At 42.8% G+C, this 19971-nt stretch overlaps 1 protein-coding gene and 1 long non-coding RNA gene across 2 annotated transcripts; one reads left to right on the top strand and one right to left on the bottom strand.

Annotated features, from left to right (window-relative positions):
- Positions 1-998: 998 nt before the first annotated feature.
- Positions 999-10630, bottom strand: ARRDC4 (arrestin domain containing 4). The gene is made up of 8 exons (XM_068410479.1): positions 10256-10630; positions 8910-8976; positions 8479-8626; positions 6560-6662; positions 5258-5514; positions 4510-4672; positions 3812-3966; positions 999-3700 (listed from the first exon to the last, which is right to left on the bottom strand). The coding sequence occupies exons 1-8, from the start codon at positions 10596-10598 to the stop codon at positions 3644-3646; spliced, it is 1293 nt and encodes a 430-aa protein (XP_068266580.1). The 5' UTR covers positions 10599-10630; the 3' UTR covers positions 999-3643.
- Positions 7488-12443, top strand: LOC137668728 (uncharacterized). The gene is made up of 4 exons (XR_011048982.1): positions 7488-7604; positions 8438-8655; positions 9516-9856; positions 11878-12443. It is a non-coding gene; the product is annotated as an uncharacterized lncRNA (long non-coding RNA).
- The last annotated feature ends 7528 nt before the right edge of the window (positions 12444-19971 follow it).

The raw sequence follows: 19971 nt of genomic DNA, 5'->3' as shown, positions 1-19971 counted from the left end.
CCAGGAGTTGATGAAATGATCTCTCTTACTCCATACGTGAATTGTGCATTTCCATGCGAACATCAGAAGTATCAGAGCTGTGAACACAAGCCTGCAGTATCTGCTCTATCCCTCTATGGCAGAGCACATTGTTTACTACCTACACTAAACATATTTTAATAGTTACAGCTTGTCAACAGGAATAGTCCCCTATAAACTTAACAGTGGATGAAGTGGAATAGCTACTGTGAACTTAGTGAACGGCTATTTTTGGATCATTTAGGAAGAGACCTTTTAGAAAGCTAAGACCAGAATTTGAGGTTTTGCAGTTTCCTTTCTGTGAGTCATGACCCCTTCTGCAAGCTCCACTGCTTGAACAGATCTTGAACAGCACCTTCGCCTGGATTTTCCAAGGAGAGGTTCGCTGTCTTCCCTTGAAAGTGGAAACAGAAGAAATCAACTGTTCTGTTTGTTGTTCCTCAAACCTTTGGGAGGCAGGACCCTGACAGAGATTTCATTGTCACATTTACAGCTGAGGTGAGCTATGTGGTAGACACAATTTGTCATGTTTCCCCATGGTAGGAGGTACTCTGCTTTAGTCATTCTGTACTATGGTTATAAGGTTGTTCTGATGTATTTAGATCAATGAACTACACAGTAAAGATAACCTTGTCTAAAGGAAACACAATAAAATATCCTGTAAGATTAATACATGAGATGAGAAATCCAGTTAGAGCACACATCCTGCCACTTCAGTCATTATGGGTAAGATGATACCCGCAATTAAGTTCCGTGTATTATGTAATAACTATGGGTCAGAGCAAGCTATGTTGATAAATTTGTTCCAGTTCTTGGTTATGAATAGTTCAGGGAACTAAAGCAGTGACAGATGAAGGTGAAGTTCCCAGATCAGAAAAGAATTAGGAGATCTCTATGCGTTCAAAGGTGGTAGAATACAGGTATTTTTTGCCATTGCAGCAATTTGACTTAGAGCCACCAGAACAGAGATGAACAGCACGATGTAGGTTTGACACTTTTATTAACAAAGAACCCATGGGGCTCATTCATTAGTACAAAATACAATCATGTTCCTGTATGTTAAACAGCATGGGTGGTTTTTTTGTTTTTATTTTGTCTCTTTTAAACTGTTTCACAGTTATCAAAACAAAGCCCCTGCATATTGAACTTATTGTGCAAACAGTAATTATTTTAAGGATCAATTTCTGCACTAAGCCAAGTGTCAGAGAGCAGAATTTAATCTTGTTTTCACCCTTCCTTTGAAGGGCCACGTGTGCTTCCTAAGAAACACATTTAAGTTGTCTTTTTTTTGCAGCAAACAATCTAAGGCCACAGTTTATCTGCAAATAATAAAAAATGACTCAAAAGAATTTAGGAAAAAAAAAAAAAAGCACATCTTTACCCTTCACGTTCTTCTTTGCTTGACCATGTTTGTACCAGGTAGCACACATCACCTATCAGGTATTACAGTCCAAAAAAGCACCTAATGTTCTTTAAGCTAATATTTTGAATTATTAACATGCAAATTAATACACAGCCACATTACTTTTCAAGTAACTATAATGGTATCTGTTTAAGGAAAATACACTTGTTCCCTTTCCAGGTGATGTGAATGAAAATCCTGCACTGATTGTATGGGCACGCTGTCACTTAAATAAAAAGGCATAAGAACAACGTCTTCAGACTTAAGATAAATACTGATTTTTAGAGTGTCCTTTCTTAAACATGCACTCAGAATTTGGTTAAAGCTGCATTTGCTATAGAAGACAATACTTGCAAAGTTGCAAATGAAAATAACTGCAGTTTGGAAACGTGAATTTCCATCAGTATGTCTTTTACACTGATGTAAAAGTGACTTGAGGTGAAGTGCTAGAAATTAGACAATGTAAGGAAGTCATACTAAAAGAAGACCAAAAATATATATCCGTGGATGCCTGTAGAAAAAACCCTGCTTCTTAAATGAAGTCAGATTTCATAAAAAACCATTTAAACTTTTTCAAACTGCAGTTATTGATGAAATGAAGGAAACTCAATTACTATTCTTGTAGTTATTAGGAAGTACAATGTTTTACCACATGAAGCACCGGGTTTTAAGCCCAAACCCTTCTGTAAGACATATGTAATAATTCTAGTAGTTCAAAATCCCCTGTAGTTTGAAGACTTGACTGTAAACGTGCATATTGAGAATGCTGTGTTTCTGCTCTTTTAAGTGATCTGATGATGGTGGCTTGCTTATTCCAACTGATGCTTGGCAGGAAGCAAACATTCTACTTTAAATGAAGGCAGCAGAAGGGCCAAGTAAAATGCTGTGCCTTCATTCTTAGCAGCAACAAACTCTCACTGTTCTAAATGACCTGAGGAAGAAAACATTAAAATATTGCACCAAAACAAAATTAAACAGCAAAAACCAACAAGGAAACACACTAACAAAAAATAGTATGGATAGCAAATGACCAGTGCAGCCCCTGACAATAGATCTCTAGACAAAAATGCAGGAGTAAGGAAAAGCTTTGTGCCATTACCAGAGGATTTTATTCCTCTGATGTCTGCTTTCACTTTAGTAATAAGCTATGTCTTTTCTGGATATATTTACACCTCTCCCTACACCTCCTATCTCATTCACTAACCACAGAAACCATTTAGGGTCCCTTTTAGAACCTTGAAGTATACTGGAGCTTTAACAAGACTTTTTTTTGGTCTCAAATCTGACCATAAGTAAATATCCAACACAGAGGTAGGCTTATAAAGGCTTCTGAATAAATAAATATTGTCCACTTTGCTAAGTATACCTGCTGTGGGCAAAAGGATTCTCCCTTGCCGTGCTTCCCCTTATCATGCTATCCATAGGCTTAAGATGCAGAAAAAGAACTCACAGTAGAAGAGGCTAGAATAATTCCCTTAAGAAATCCCTTGAAAGAAAGCATAGTGCATAAGCTCTTGTCAAAGTTCAATTTTCTTTTACATACTTGTGTCTTTCATTCAGTAAATGGCCGCCTTCATAATATTGCGTAATAGCTATTCTGTCATCCATGATGTCTTCAGAATCATGATGCATGATAAAATAGTACCACTTGGCAGTTGTTAGAAGGGCAGGTTCTCAGGAAATACAAAGTTAAGCTAGAGTGAAGACTTCGCTCCACATCTTAGTAGTGTTCCTTTCTTGGATGCAGACAGTGCAAAACTGAAGCCCCTTGAACACTGGAATCTTTTGGAAATGTTTTCTTACCCCACATTCTGTTCTACTACGCAAGTTCTACTAAGGAAGTTCTCCACATTATCACGTAAATTCTTCCAGAGTGTTCCAAACAAAATATAAATTCTTTTCTCTTCAGATGATCCTTACACATATCTCCTCCTCGTACTTTATGTAGTATATCCTCTTTTTAGAAAGCATTCGGTATTTTCAGGTACTTCTCAAGTATCCCAAGCAGAGCTGCTCTCGCAATATCCTCTGTGCAGACTTAATCGAGCAGATTCTCTTCCATCACCGAACGTGCTCATACCTCCCTCTCCGTTTTCCTTTGCCTTTCTTGTACACAAACTTAAGTTTTGAAAAAGAAAACTCTTTCCTTTTTAGCTGCACTATCAGCTTAAGCAGCAGAAAGATTAAGACATTCATCACAATGATGCTCATTACAAATCCTCTTCAGAGCATGAATGAAACGGGCTGAATTTCTTCTACATCAGTTGGATGTGGATCGATCTAGAGAGAAGAAAGGCAACAATTACTGCCTATAATTCTTGTATTTCTGTATATGGGTGGGTTTTTTTGCCATCTGACAATAAAAACACCACCTGCTGTTTATTTTTTTACCTCCGAATAAAGAGGTGGAGGCTGAAACCGGAACTCTTGTATGTAAGCAAAGACAGGACAACACAATTGTTCCTCACAGTCAATTGGTGGTGGATAAGCAGGAACATGTCTGGAGAACTCTTCCTCAGACACTACATCAGCATAATTTGGTGGTGCTGAAACACAAGAGTTGCTGCTGTCAAATTTCAAACTATTAACTCATAGCAAGACAACATATCTATTCCAGTATCCAAAGACCATGAAGACTGTATTTATTAAACATTGTACTATTGTCAAATTCTATGATGTGCACTATACTTATACATACTGTAACTAGAATTATGTTTTTAGTAAGCTTAGTGGATTCAGCAGGAACACTACAGGTGCTTTTAGGGCTACTCCAGCAACAAACCTGTGTTGTATCAAGATATATTCAGTAATGATTAACTTTAAGGTGTCTACCTCCAAAGTAGAATTCCCACTATCAGAAGTTAGTTATTTCAAGATTCAGCTGAAAGTAGTCAGACAGGGGTAAAGAGAGTCTTAGAAAAGGCTGGAGTTGGGGTATCCTCACCAATCCTTTTGGATCTTGACTTAGATTTATGTGCTTCACTTCTCATGAGTCATACTTTACATCCCTAGTAGTGCCCTGAACTGGCACTACTACCCTTCTGTTGTAGGCAGCGCTATGCGGTAATATAGAGTTCAATATGGATTACCTTCAGGGTGTTCTGGCATGGTCAATGCCAGCCAGCTCATATCCATACTGAACTGGCTGGTAATGCTGGAGTTTCTGCTTGAAAATCCAATACATGGAATAGTGCCAATCACCAGAGGCATTTCAATCATCAATTTCTTAGCACCAGGAATATGGATATACACCTAGGTGACAACCCCCAAATAAAACAAAAAAACATCATGAGACCCCACTGAATTGCTGCTCCTAGAAGCTACCTTACTCCCCATTGCTCCCCGTAATTTAAAAATTAGTAGTTTTCTCATCCCAGATATGTTTAGCTAATACACTGGCAGCTTTCCTTATTTTCCAGCAACTTCATTTTTTCTGTACCAAAACAGGTTGACAAAAATAATTATGCACTTGACTTTCAGTCCTATCTTCCTATTTCTGAAAAGAATGACTAGAGGAACACATTCAGCTTGAACTACTTTTCCCTGATAAACTTTGCAGGTCTAAACCAAAGCTGCTGCTTCCTCAGAAACATTTTTCCATTTTCCTCATTATTCTTATCTTTCCATTTCAGAATCTCTTAATGATCTTCAGTCTCTCACCTATACAGTATAGGATATTTATTTATATTTAATGTTGTTCCCAAATTCAAAATGGCTGAGATTCAGCCATTGAATTTCTCCCAAATTCAAGAGCTGCTCAGTAGAGAAACAACTTCTGTTCCTAACTAAATGTAGTATTCAAGAGTATGTAAATTTGTAACAAAAATCCATACTTACCGCTAATGAATATTCTACTCTAATAATGCAGCAGTCAAGTATAGAGGGGGATACAGGTGGGATTTTCAGAGTTTTCCCATTCCAGGTATCTGTACTCCCAGAGGCAATGTGGTTTCCTCGGACATTGGCAACCATCTGACGGAAAGTTTTTGTCTTCCCACTGGCCAGGTAAGTTTGTGTTTGGAAAATGGCAGCTTTTGGAACAATCAAACGAGACGAGCAGTTCTCAATTTCTGCATAGATTGGTATGGCTTCCCCTTAAAGACAGAAAAAGTTCAATGAATAATTTGTATTAACCAACTTTCCTCTGGGAGTATCAAAGCATGTTACGCAGCACCTACATCTGCAATGTTATGAGAACAGTACTTGCTAGTTTCCTCGAGCTAGTTATTGGTTTGTTTTTTTTTTCTTTTGCAGAGTGCTATCCAGGCAGAGTTATAGCCACCTACTACATTTTACGTATAAACAATGATTAATTTTGAAACATTAGGCTGGGACAGAGTCAGCCTCTTCTGCCAGGCAACTAGGATAGGACAAGAGGACACAGCCTCAGGCTTCGCCAGGGGAGGTTCAGGTTGAACATTAGGAAGAATTTCTTCTCAGAAAGCGTCATTAGCCATTGGAAGGGGCTGCCCAGGGAGGTGGTGGAGTCACCATCTCTGGAGGTGTTTAAAAAAAAGACTGGACATGGCACTTAGTGCCATGGTCTAGTTGCCATGGTGGTGTCAGGGCAACGGTTGGACTCGATGATCCCAGAGGACTCTTCCAACCTGATTGATTCTGTGCAATTCTGTGTGTGTGATTAAGCGTAATACAAACAAGCTATAAAAGCTTTATTTGCAAATGATGCGCCTCTCTTCCTTTTATATAGTACTAACTGAATTTCACAATGTTTTATTTCCTTAATGTATCTAATGTTATCAAGATGACAACAAAGAAGCTGCTAAAGCTTATTCTTACAAAAGTGTAAACCTACACAAACAGGACATAAAAACCTAATTACATCCCCAATTAAGTATTTTATCCAAAATAAACGCATTTTATTGTTCTTTACACTGAAATATACAGGGCTTTTCCATAAGATTACTGACTAACATGATTTCCTTTCAATTTATACTCCCAAGGGGGGAGTGAGGGGAAAGGCAAGATGATTTTTGTTAAAGCAAGTTCATACAGATCTCAATTAACTGCCTACTAAACAGAACTATTCTTTCAGCTATAAAGTGTTGGCTTCACAGAGACGACAAAAAAAACACCTATTAGATGATTTAATATTCATATTTTGAAGATAACTACTCTTACCATTACAGTATCCCTTCCTCTCAATTTTGGCACTGAGAGACACTGGCCCAGAGGTGAAAAACCAACAGCCAACCATCTTCTCCTGACTTCTTAGAACAGGTGTCTATAAAATATAGAGTATTTTTCATTGTATGGCATAAAGCTATCAAGCACTTGCAGTTTAATGTTATGCATATCAGTCATTGCAATCTAGCTCTAAAATCCACTTGATTTGAATCACTGTACTGCTCAATGCAGCTGGAGATTTGCCCCCATGTAAAATGGAAGCAAGGTTTGGCTATCTGAACACGTGGCTGTTTTAAAATCCCAGTCTGCATTTAGACCATGTCAAGTAGGTAACACAGAAACCAATGTGCATTTGAATGTAATCAGTCCTCAAAAACACTGACTTAGCAAATCTTATAGGTGTGACTTTTTAAAGGTCTAATGGAGTACTGCAGTATTTATGCCCATGTTCCTCAGTGCAGAAGAACGCAGAATTAATTTCATCTGCAAGCAACTAATAGTTAAGGAGGTAAACTGCTTTTACCTTTGTATCCTTCATAAGAAAGGATAATGTATACACGCTGGGCTAAGGTGATGCATCTTCATAACTTGCAAGCCACGTAACCCCCCAAAAATTTCGGCTTGTGACAAAAATAATCTCAATTATTCATGGAGATCTGTTATATTAGCTGCATTTACACTGTCTGTAAAGTTTTCATTAGAACAAACTTATAACATACAAGTACACATGTCAAGGGTCCAAGCCAGGATTCAAGTTACTTAAAATGATTTACTGGGCATTATGAAGTCTAAAATTTGTGTTGTTTTGCACTTTTTTTTGGTGGTAGCCTTGGAATCCATTAAGACAGGCACTGCCTACTTTATGTGCCCCAGAGCCCTCTCCTGTGCAATAACCTATGGTCTGCTCTATCCTTGCAGAATCTGGATATGTTCTCTTCATACTCCTAACTACACTGCTGAATGTAAAGACTATATTCTGCTTACAGATGTCACTGCCAGAATACTTCTTTAAGTTTTCTCTAGAGAGAAAGCATAAAAAGTAAGCACATAAAGAGGAAAAAAACCCTGCTCAAAACATCTCTCAGCTACATTCACATCATGATGAAATGTTAAAATTATCCTAGCATGTTAAATAAAATAGAAATTATTCATTCATATTTAAATGAATAACCATTTAGATCCAGTTGCTATCATGAAAGTGCAAGGTATAATTTTATATTATTTTCATAATATGGGGCGAGATAAAAGAATCCAGCTCATTAGCTTCCATCTTGCCTATTTTCTCATTACTTAATGCCTGATCTTTCTTATTACTCTACAGTATTTCTAGTGATTATTAGAAACTCAATGCTTTAATGTGGCCAAATCTGTCATAAGAAAATAACTGAAAAGATCTCCGAAGCAGCTGCATGCACACACTTAATGTTAGAAAAAGACATGCAAAATGGAAGGATACGTAACATAATGGCCAGAGCATAAATGACAGGCTGGGCATGATTAATACTCTTCTATAATTACTGTTCCTCAACCTACTATTATTGTAGAGTTTAGGACACTGAAGCCCTGTGAATGTAGTTGCTCTGGTAAGAGTAACTACTTTATGCTCGTACATTATTATTATTAAGCCTTATTTATGCATCTGAAGCCTACATAACTTTTTGGCAAGAGCATCTCTGCCAGCAGGGATGTAATCAATGGTATTAAAAAAAAAAAGCCACTCTGTTTGCTATTCACACAACCTAAGATCATCTATTTATAGAGAAAAGCTCAGGGAGCTTATATGCTTTCAGAAGTCAGAAAATGACACTCCAGAATAACATGGAAATGGTTATGGCTGGATGTGAATGCTTCTTGGAAATGATTTTTTTGCAGCTGGCTTTGAAGGAGGGAGGAGAAGCAGAGGACCCTCTTACCAATAAAGCTGGCGAGCTGACGTCGATGTGGCTAATGACTTGAAGCTCTGTCTGTACGCTTTGATCGGGTGCTGCAGGCCTCTCCAGAATTGCTTTCACATAGTACTGAATACTGCCATACTTCCCAGTAAAAGAGGTCACCAGAGGTCTGAAACAAGCAGTCATAAAAGCAGTTCCGTAAGTTTATAATTCAGTTCCAAACGAACTCTTCCTGTGTACATAGATGTTTACCAATGTACAGCTTGTACTTTTAGGGCCTTAGGGAAACTGATGCAAACGAGGCACGTCTATGTGGTGGTTGATTAAGACAAACATATAAAGCTGACCTATCAGCTTGATATTAAAAAAACACCAGTCAAATTACATTAAGTTCATGTTCCACAACAAGCAGTGTCCAGCACAACCCCTTCAGCTTGGATTATTTAACTTACTCTTGAGGGAGTTGAAAGCTGAACGGAAATTCGTGTCTTCCATCTAGAAGAATTAAGCTTTCCTCACCTGTAGGATAAAAATGAATAGTATGTTTTAGTTATTCCATAAATAGAAGAACAAAGCAGATGCTTTTATAAATTATTTATGTATAAAAACACCCAGATGCAAGGGATTAGGAGAAGTTTTTATTGATCCCAGTGGGTTCTGGATTGGAGCCCATACTTTATTTATGCTGTGATGAGATTTCAATGAAAAAAATCAAGGAAACATGGAGACCTTGAGTTTCAGTTCAGGACTCAGGCCAATTTCTAATCCAAAATGGCTTCTGGAAAGCATGAAGTAAGTTCCTTTTCCTTTTCAGCAAGACAGCAATAATATACTTTTTCAATTAACAATTAAAACTAATTTTTGTGCTAAAAAGCTGCAACTTAAGGTTAGTGTTATGAAATACTATTAATATATGTGATCTTAATACATTCAGAGAGGGCCTACTATTATACATTTTTAAAGGCCTAAATTTACTTTTCCTACAGATAAACTTGAGATGCGTTTCACCCTTACACAACGAAACACCATTTCCCTTTCATTTTTCAATACTGCCATAGGGCTGCAGTGACCGAGGGACAAAACTGCCAGCTGGAGACCTGTGCAAAGAGCTGCTTCTGCTTTCTTAAGCCACCGCAAAAGGACACCGACAGCTTCGCCTGTCTTCCACGGGCAGCTTCCAGAGCACAGCAACAGAGAGGTGCCCGATGTGCTTCACGCAAGAGCTAACCTCTGCAGGAAACCATCGCAGAGTGTAGGAAACAAGGAGCTGCAGACTTTCTCCTGGCCCTACTCTGCGTTTGTCATCCATTTATACCAGGAATCGATGAAGCTGTAGCCAGCCTTCCCTGGGCGCACGCGTGACGGCTGTCGCTGCACCAGCCAGAGGTTTCCAGCGCAGGTACGATGTCCCCGTGGGCCGGGCACCTACCCAGCCCTCACGCCGTTTCCCAGCATCCAGGCCCGATGCCGATGTCTCCTCGGGGAGGGTTTCAGCCCTCAGCCTTCCCCCGCTCTGGGAAAGGCAGGCGTGGGCGCCTTCCTGCGCGGGGTGCCCTGGGGCCCCTCCGCCGCCCCGGGGGAGCAGGGGGGGCTCGGCCCCGCAGCCCTACACCCTGCCGCCTGCCCCCGCGAAGGAGGCGCCAGTACCCCCGTCCCACCCCCGCTCTCGCTGCGGCGGGCGGGCGGTCCCGCGGGCCCTCACATGGCGGCCGGGCGGGGAGCCCCCCCCCGCAGGGCCCGACCCGCACCCCCGCACAGCCGCGACCCCCCGCTCCCCCCGCCCCCGACCGCCCCTCACCTTCGGGCGGGTCCCGCAGGAGGCTCTGCCGGATGTCCAGGTAGCGCACCTCCGCCTCCCGCCGCGGCCCCGGCCCCGGCGCCCTCACCGCCACCCCCCAGGTTCCCGCCCCGGGGACAGCGCCCGAGCTCTCGCTCCAAGCGACGCGGGCCCGGCCGGCGGCCTCCAGGCGCAGCCCGCGGAGCGGCAGCGGGCCCGCCAGCTCCAGCAGCACCTGGCCGGACACCGTGTCCCCGCTGCAGTAGCCGCCGCCGCCGCGCCGGGCCTCGTCCTCCAGCACCAGGGCCAGCGTCTTCACCGCCCCGCTGGCCCCGGGGCCCAGGCCCGGCCCGGCCGCCGCCATCGCTCCCCGGCTCCGGGGGAAGCCTGCGGCCGCCGTCGACGGCTCCTTTAAAACCCGCCCGTCTCCGCCAGCGCCCGCAGCGGAAAGTCCCGCCCCGGCCCGCTCCTCATTGGCCACCCCGCAGCTCCTCACCCTACTATTCGCCGCGGGCTGCCCCTGAGCCCCCCTCCTCATTGGTTCCTCAGCGGGAGCACACTCGGAGTGCGTCACACTGCGTGATCACCGCGGAGGAGCCAATCGGGTGCGGACGGCGGCGCGTGGACAGCGCCCCGATTGGCGGGGCGGCTGGTGCTCCCTGGCGAGAAGGCCAATGGCGCGGCACAGCTACCACGTGCACAGCCTGTGGATAAACAGGCAGGGAAGGGGCGGGGCGAGGGCCGCGGGGGCGGGGCGAGGGGGCCGGGCGGGGCGAGGGGGCCGGGCGGGGAGGCGAGGCCCGGGCCTGAGGGCTGTGGGCGGTGCTGGCGTCTTTCGGTCTCCAGGGCTCCGGCCCCGGCCCGGGCCCTCCCAGCACCAGGCTGCGGTCACTGCCTTGGCAGCCCAGTGGGCCCAGCGCTGTGGGGAGGAGGCCTTGGGCCCTTGCTGGGCCTCAGCTCCTCGCATGGCGGCTGAGGGAGGGAGCGCTGGGCTGGGCACCGCGTTGCTTTAGGGACTGGCTGGGAATGTTAAATAGGGCACAACGGTGCAGTGCTGCCATTCCCCCCGGTTTTGCCTGGGGGTTACTGAGGAAGGCCACACCGCCGGCCCCTCTCCAGCCCCACTCGTGACCGGAGGTGAAGGGGTTTAGTGTGTAAATGAGCCGTCCTGGATGGCCTGGAAACCTGCTGCCCACACGGATACTGCATTTTTCTGCACTCCATAAGCCAAGAAGTGCCCTGGTTCAAGAGCTTGTTTCTACAAACCCGCATTTCGTAATTGAGTAGCTAAATGGACACACAGAGCTGCGTGCTGTTAGCCTGAGCAGTGTGGCATACCCCTTTCCATACAAATGATCCATAGGTAATACTTGGAAGGTTTGTCCACTAGAATAAATGCAAAGTTTGCTGTTATTTCCAATTTTCAGAAGTACAAGTTTAGGAAAAAACCCAGCATCTATAGGAAGAGTGGCAAATATGTCTGTGTTGACAGGGGAGTACAGCCAGGTCCAACAGTCCGACAGACGTGAGGCTGCCCCAGACGTGAGGCTGCCCCAGGTCCAGCCAATAGCCAACCCAATACATGTTACAAAACAAAATGCTTTGCGTGTACTGGAGAGATACTAAAATTAATTTTGTTCTAGGAAGTGTCGTAAATTGGCAGTAGTGCATCTTCCTGAAGGTGTGTACGGTGAAGGATCTGCCAGCATTATCATTGGTAACGAAGGCGTAATTTCCCTGTCCGAGTCACCTGCCTGCTTGAAGCTTCTGACAGCTGCATCTTCCTGCATTCCTCCATCCCTCTGCAGCACTGAAGCACACAAGCCTGGTGGTTCCCAGCTGACTCAGTTAATTACCGAAATTAGCAAAAAATGTCTTCCAGACTCAGAGCCTTGGCTTTTAAATAACTGACAAGATAACGTCAGGCTTCCTCAGAATCCCTGGCATACCTTTGTGACTTACTGTCCTGTGAAATATAGGCACATATTTAGGATGACTTCTGTGATGAAGAACTCGTCCTCGCTCAGAGCGAGGTAGGCCTTTTGAACACCTTTCGCTGGCTACAGGTTAACACACACCTCTGTGTTAATCAATAATAACATGGGGAAAAGTAATGTGGTTACAGATGGGGTGAATTCATAGGCTTTATTTGGACCCTTGGCTACGAGTTCACCAGCTCATGATGAAGAATTATGTAACTAAAGGTAAGAATGCCGTGATGGTTGTTTGAGTATTTAAAGAATTTTTGGATATTCATATCCCTTTGTGCTTTTTGAAATAGTTTTTATAGAAACTGCAAGTGTTGCATTATAGTTGGGAATTGTGGTGTGTAAAATCATGCTGTGTTATTTTTCAGTTCAATTAAACTAATACAGCTTGAATGTGTAGTTTTGCATAAATCTTTTCCTTATATCCAGTTTTTTACGTTAGCAAGTATCAGGTTTTGTAGCCAGCTAACAGCACATGCTTGGATGTGCGTACTGAATATTTGCTTATTTGCTAAATTTGCTCAGGTATAATGTGTGTATGCAATTTCTTGCAACTGATTTTGAAAGTATGATACATATAGAGGAAAAAAAAAACCCTAAATCCCACACCTCCCTTTTTTTTCTGTATGAATTAGATCCTGTATAAAAGTAATTAATTCTCTTATGGATATTATGCCACCGTTCAAACGTTGCCTCCCATTTATTCTTTGCAAGTGCAAATGAGCTAGATGATAGGGAAATGAATAAACGTGGACAGTTGCTTATGAAACAAAACATTATACAGAATTAGTGAGGGTTAGGAGGCTTGAATAACTTGAACAATTATCCTGTAGAGGACACAGTTAATAGGAACGTTCTGTCACAGTCAGATAATAGTTGTTCCACATGTTTGTTTGCCCTTTAATATACTTTCTTTTTCAGCAGGATTCAAAGACCAGAACTTGTTGAAATTATCATGGAATGATTGGTTTTCTCATTCACCCACCTTGAGAATACTTTCTTGTGCATGAGGCATTTTAACTGACCAACGCAGTGACGTTGTAGCATGAGTGGTGGAAACCACCACATTGCTATTTTAGTCTCTGATAAGCCAGAAGGAAGGAACAGAACATGAACACTCAGACAGTGTGGGTGTATGTGTGTGACTGGATCTTTGTGTTGAGGGTATGTGTGAAAGAGCAAGAGACATATTAACCTGCTTGATTATATTGTCACTTAAATTTTACCTCTTGATTCAGGACTATGTAAGAAAGAGCTGCCTGAGCAAGTCAATTAATGCACAAGGTAGCCTGTAAAGGTAAAGAATAGACAAAGAAAGGTCTCATTTGAGAGTATCCACAAAGCTGTGAACAGCTCTAGCAATAATCACAGACTTATCTTGAAGGTGCAAGAACGTCTTCCTGCAGCAGCTGGTAATAGCCTAGCTCTGCTGGTTAATGTGGAAACGACTGCTGTGGTCAGATCACTGAATTTAGGTGGATCTGACAGTGTAAGTTTCTACATGTAATAATTATTTTTAACTCATTTCAGTGCACATATTGAAAATAGGCTATCAGGGCTTGAACCTGCCAGAAGAGTTTTTGAAGTATTATATAGATTCCAAGTTTCCACAATGTGAAGGATACCTGATACATAAATAACCATTTTTGTGGAAGATACAAGATAAGAAGTTCTCTTAGCGACAGCAGCCTCTGCCAAGAAGGTCTCTGTTTCTCAGGGATCCAAGCTGTGACTGAGAAGGAAGTGAAAAACTTGATCAGTATTTGCTGTCCTCTTCCTGCTTGAAGGGAACTGAGACAGAGCTCTTAATCATGAGTCAGGCACCAGCACTAGGAGTTTGCCAACTAAGCCTTTCTGATCTTAATCAATAGCCTGAGAGTTTAGAGCGTGAACAGCTATTTCTGCTACTGGAGGAGGGCTTTGAGAACTGTTTATGAGAGCTGCTAACAGCTAATTTCCAAACTGTGGATTTCTTGTTTGAGATTGCTCTACTGTAACATCTGTTCGAGTGTCTTTCTTATCCAGTACCAAACACAACGGGCAAAAGAAAAAAAAATCAGTGACTGAGCTGCAATTGAGTTCTGTGGAAGAGCCATGAAATAGACTCAGCTTATACGGAGTTTACACGCTGTTCCCTGCCTTTGGGAGGGCAGAGCCCTCATAGAGGGAACAGCGCGTGAACTCCGTACTCCCCTTCTTTCTGCATAGTAGGGAGGATCTGCCCATATACCTCATCCTTTATCTGCAAATAGTTTCAACTATCTCAGCGGGTCTCACAGATGTTAGAAAGCAGTTGGGTGAGAGCAAAGTTTACCCCTGAAAGCAGATACTACAGACTCTGAAGTTCCACAAAAGCCCTTAGAATATGGGGCCTTTTTGCCAGATATTCAGAAATCCTCTTTCTGCGTTTGTTTATGGAGTCAGGACAGAGAGGGATGGGAGACGATTCCTTTCTTTCCCTAGTTCCTGGTGTTCCAGCTGGTTCCTTTATCACAACCGTACCAAAAATGCAGCCCTGGAGCAGAGTGTGAATTCTCCATGGCGCTCCCAATCAGCACAAGAAGGCGACAAATGGGCATTGGTGACACTTGCTGTCACATACGGGCTTTTATTGCTTTTATTCTATTACCAGTAATTGAAAGGTCAGCCAAATTTTTCTTGGACAATTAAGTGACATTTACAGATAGGAGATTGCAAGGAGCCAGAGACGCTTTTCCAAATGCTGCTGCAAACGCAGTGCCCAGCTAGTCTGTCACCACTGCTGAGGTGTGGTGACCCACTCACACCAGTGAGCATATTTTTGAGATCGTGCTGTACGTGGTACCTTGAGAAAAGCAAATACTGATATACTGGCCCGGGAATCTCAAGGTGCACGTTTTATCTCGGCAGGTGTTTGTTCACACAGCCTGTCAGAGAAAGTGCAATCGTCTTGAAGGCCAAAGGCCCAATCTTAATACAAGGAAATGGAAAATCGCAAATGACAGGAGGACTGTCGATGTAGGAAATCTGGGGCAGAGGGACAAAGTAGGTTGCACTAGGTTGATGACTGAGAACCAAGCTGTCACAGCTCATGCACTGAGCACTTGGGTCATGCAGCTCCCTCCTACCCTATCCTTACCTTCTGAGGGGTGGGAGAAGTGTGTCTCACCCCTGGGTTGAGAGGCTGGGGTAGAGGAAAGGGTTGTGGTGCAAACTGCAAGGGATCCTTTCCACTTTCAGTGGCAGTACAGTGCCAGGACCTTTCCCCTCACCTCCAGATGAACAATATTGTGAGGTGGCAGCAGCAAGCCTGCCCACAGGACAAGGGTCCCCATACCAGTTCCTAGCCCAACATACTGAGGTTGCATCCCAGCACGTGATGGACCATCGTGTTGTTTCATGCACTGGTGCAGAAAACACTTGAGTGACCTTTTGTTTGCTTAAATATTTATGTGGTGAATCAGGCTGCAGGATCTGTTTCGGCTAGTTCCCTTAGACAAAAGTGATCTAAGTCCATCACTCAGCTGGGCAGCAGAAGACTGCTTGAGGGTGGCTTTGGCTGTTTACAGCTACTACAGGCTTTGCAAGGAGCATGAGTAGGGAAAAATGGATGTAGTTAGAACATCCCTTCATCCTGGTGGACTGGATGTCCCCTGAGGACAGAAAGATTTATTGGGGTTAGTGGCGCCTGCACAATTAGAGTGGCCTTCTGGAAGTGCTGCTCTGGAGGAAGAGCTTCCTACAATTGTAATGTGCACCCCTCTGCATTTCAGTGACTCTGACTTCAAAGCAAGGTGGTCAGAAATATTCCTATAAATATCTGACACAGAGGGAGGATACAGATTTCTGTTATTGAATCAACTGTGAACCAGCAGCTGCATTATTCATGTGTGGATCGTGGTTTGGTGTTCCAGCTCAAGGGAATGAATAGCCAGAAAGGAAAAGGGGAATTAACAAACTCATTTGGGTTCTCAGTTATGTGCTGCTTTAGCTGGTTCCTACCATGGGCTGTAATTTGAGGGTTTTGAGGGCTTTTTAAAGTGCCTTTTTTTTTTTTTTTTAAACTGAAGAAGTTTGAACTTGGGATGAACCTGAATCTCATACCAGAAAACCTCACGCTGAAGGGAAGTGCAGGCCTGGACCTGAACTCTGTTAGAGCATTCCTGTAAACAGGAATGTGTGCCTTGTGGTGACTCTTCAGCCTTACCAGTTCACACCAATTAATGACGTGGGATCATATCTCTGAGAAAACACAGATGGCATATCCAGAATCACTGTAAAGTCAGTTCCAAGTGCACTATTTGCTGGACACATCTGGTAGAAGAAGTCACCCTCACGCTGTGTATGGCTCTCTGCGTGGTCCAGGAACGCAGCCATTAACAGAGGTAGAAGTGCTCCACGTGAAGTGTTTTTTTGGCAACACCAGTTTTGATGGCTGCTGTTGTTGCCCAGGCTTAGGAAAGATATTACTTCAGCAGCAAATGGAGATAATGGACTGCTTTATGCCAAGAGAGAATGTAGAGTAAGAGCTACAGTGGATGGGAAGTGGAGTCGGCAGCCTGAGATAACGTGAGTGATCGGCAGGACAGGACGCAGCCTGGGATCGCAGCCGAGCTGTGCTGATGGGAATGTGTGCTTTAACTTAGAACAGTGTTATTTGGCTTTTACTGCTGTTTCAGCGTGCTTTGCCATACAGGCACAGTAGGATTCTGTCCTTAAAAAGATGCGTATGCTGCGAGGTGCTTATGCTTGATGTCAGATTGTTGGATGTTATAAGAGGAAGGATGATAGAGAAGTTGTACTAATGCATTCAGATACTCGACCTCCTGTGCCTGGAGTAGTGGAAGTTGCTTCGTGATGTGGAACCTCTTTCCTTGTAACACTAGGGGAGGGTTTGGAGTTTCACAGTAACTGCCCAGAGTTAAGTCTACCTAGTCAAGCTAACCCAGTATGACAAGCTACTAAGTTCTCCTTGCATACCTTTGCTCAAGCTTAAAGGCCAAGCCAGTATTTCAGTCATATAATTGCAGTGCCTAGCACAGGAGGGGAACAAATGAAAGCAGGGCACCATCCCTTGTAAGGTGTGTGAAGGTGGGGTCTCCCCACATGGTCCCATCAAAAAATCACCCCTGGATGGCAGAAGAAGGCAGAAGAGCAAGCATACCCCAAAACAACCCACCTCCTTAACAACCATTCCCTAAAATGTGACCAGAATAACCTTTGACCTGTAAGCAGGGAATATCATCAGGTCAGCCAAGAATATTCTTGGTGTCCGAGAGAGAACATCGAGCTCCTGCCTCCAGTGCTTTGGAGGAAGGTAGAACAGCCTCAGCGATGGAAGCTGAGTAACAAACCTAGGGGGAAAAATCCTCTTACATTTACTGGTAACCAGCTGATGCTGCAAGGCATGAAATCTGATTATAATTATGGTCTTAGGGTAGAGCTGCACCTTTTATGAGCATGTCCCGTTATGGAAGTGAATCTGAATCTTTCTCAAATAATTTCATAGGCCCTGGGGAGACCGGGATGTTTTGAGTCACATCATCTTCCTCCTTCATGTGCGTACAAGCAAAGACTCTCACAAACACTGGGTCAGAGCACGCGTCCTAGAAAGATACTGAATCTTGCCATACAAGTGCCAGGACATGGCAACCCCATTATTCTTTCTACTCACCTCTGGTTTTTATTCACCTTGCTTTAAGGAAATAGTGTCTTAATTCAAGGTAGAAATTATTAGTTTCTAAAGAGTAGATTATTGTTTTGCTACTGTGTGTGAGGTTGAATCATTCACGTTACAGAATTTTTCTAGATATCTATCAAGAATTATCACCCTCCCAAACCGTTCCTGTGATAAGCTGAAGAAGTTGAATCTTTTATGCCTCGTACCATGGTGCCCGTTTTCCCAAATCCGGGAGTCTGTGTTTAAACTTTCCCAGGTGTTTTTTTAAAACTGTTAGTGGGTTAACCACATTTAAAAATATTTAAATATTTCTTGAGAAATTTCTCAGTAACCAGTTCAAGCTGTGATTAAAACAGAAATGAAAAAGCTCAGCTGACGTCAGCTGGTTAAGCCTGTATTTCCTTTTAAACTAAAGTACACAAGTTATTCTTAAATATAAGAAAAGGTTGGGACTTTCTATAATTTCAATTACTGCCTGGGTATGTAGCATCTGTGTGTTACAGACATGCATATATATGTATAAATATATATGTATAAAACCAAAGAGAACACACATAATGCTCACTTGCTACGGTAACTGTTGTGGAAGCCAATATTGGTCAGCTAGCCGTGAAAAGCACGGAGATAAGAACACACTTAATACTGTTCATTTTTAGAAGTGCTCACAATGAGGCTTCTATTTTGACACTTTCTCCTGAAATATGAAGCATTAGGCATTGTCAGAGCCAGGAGACAGGGCTAGATGGACTTTTAACCGCCTGCTGTCGTGATTCTTATCTTCCTCTATGCGGTGAATTAGAATTCTTTGGATCAATGAATGTACACAGTCTTTTCTTGTATCAGAATAACATTACACATCCCCTTGTCATTATAACACACCAGAAGATTATTTTCAGTGATGATGACAAGACCACGTCAATCATAGGACTTTTGTAGTGGGAATTTGCTTCTTATTACATCTTTCATGTGGCAAATTTTCCCCTTTTTTCTTCCTGAATTACCACTCAGAAGTTGGTAGCAAAATGTTCAGAATTTAAAAAGGAGAAAATGTCTCACTTCTGCTGCCACCAGTGCTCTAAGTTATACAGGCATTAATTTCTCCTGTGCATCCATGATTATAAAAATGGCACAGGCAGAGCCTGCATTTTGTTCTGCTTAAATATCTGTACAGATCACAGCTTTTCCCTGATAGACACTATTGTTGGAAAACATTAGTATGCACTACCTGTATTTTTCCGTGTTCAAAGGAAGCAATCACAGAGCACTTCATTTATTTTACTAAGAGCTCTGTAAATGCTGCACTGTTGCCATTCTGCAGAGGATGTATTTTCACGTACAGGCGTTATCATTAACAGATTCTTTTCAAATTCCAGGGAGAGTGTGATATTTTTATTTGGTATAATGAAGTCTGTGCACTTATAAAATGTGATTGTTTTAAGGCCTTTCATTTCCTCCACGCTTTATTTTTTTACTTAATTAAGTTCATTGGAAATTTATTCCATGTAGACAAGCTCTTCTAGGCCCAATGTTAGATCTTGGGCTCAGTGCGTAACTGATGAAGACACTGACTATCTGTGTCCACAGGATCTGAAAAATGTAGAAATGGATTATAGGAGATGCCAACTGTAAAACAACTGCACCAGGAAGTTAACTGATAAAAAGCAAAGGTTTAGCTCAAATGTTGATGGAGCAACTCACTTGAGGCAGCTGACATTAGGCAGTTTGGATCCTTTTAGTGTCTATGGAGAGAAAGGAGCATTTTCAGATACATCTCGGACACTGCGATGGATTTAGAGGTCAATCTCACCCTGAAATATTAGGAACTTAGTTCACATTTTCCAATACAAGGGATAGGAGCATAAGGCTTCCTGCAAGTCAGTAGGATTTAGGTTCCTAAGTTGGGAAGATGCTTTAGAAATGGGACTGGTTATCACCTTGATTTAGCACATTTTCTTTATCTTTATTTTGGTCACTCTGGGCATTTTTTTTGCTTGGGACTGTTTGTCCTTCTAACCAATTTATAATTAATTATAATTGATGAGTCTCTTCTAAGTTTTAAGTTTTCATACTTTGCTAATCTGTAAAACTTC

The sequence above is a fragment of the Nyctibius grandis genome, chromosome 11, assembly GCF_013368605.1.
Source record: "Nyctibius grandis isolate bNycGra1 chromosome 11, bNycGra1.pri, whole genome shotgun sequence".
Taxonomy (NCBI): Eukaryota; Metazoa; Chordata; class Aves; order Nyctibiiformes; family Nyctibiidae; genus Nyctibius; species Nyctibius grandis.
This window is presented reverse-complemented; position numbering and strand designations above follow the sequence as displayed.

Coding starts and splice junctions, on each gene's coding strand:
- ARRDC4 (XM_068410479.1), bottom strand. CDS start 10,598: ATGGCGGCGGCCGGGCCGGGCCTGGGCCCCGGGGCCAGCGGGGCGGTG. Junction 4,673..5,257: donor GAGTAGAATATTCATTAGCG/GTAAGTATGGAT, acceptor GTTGTCACCTAG/GTGTATATCCATATTCCTGG. Junction 3,967..4,509: donor CATGCCAGAACACCCTGAAG/GTAATCCATATT, acceptor CTTGTGTTTCAG/CACCACCAAATTATGCTGAT.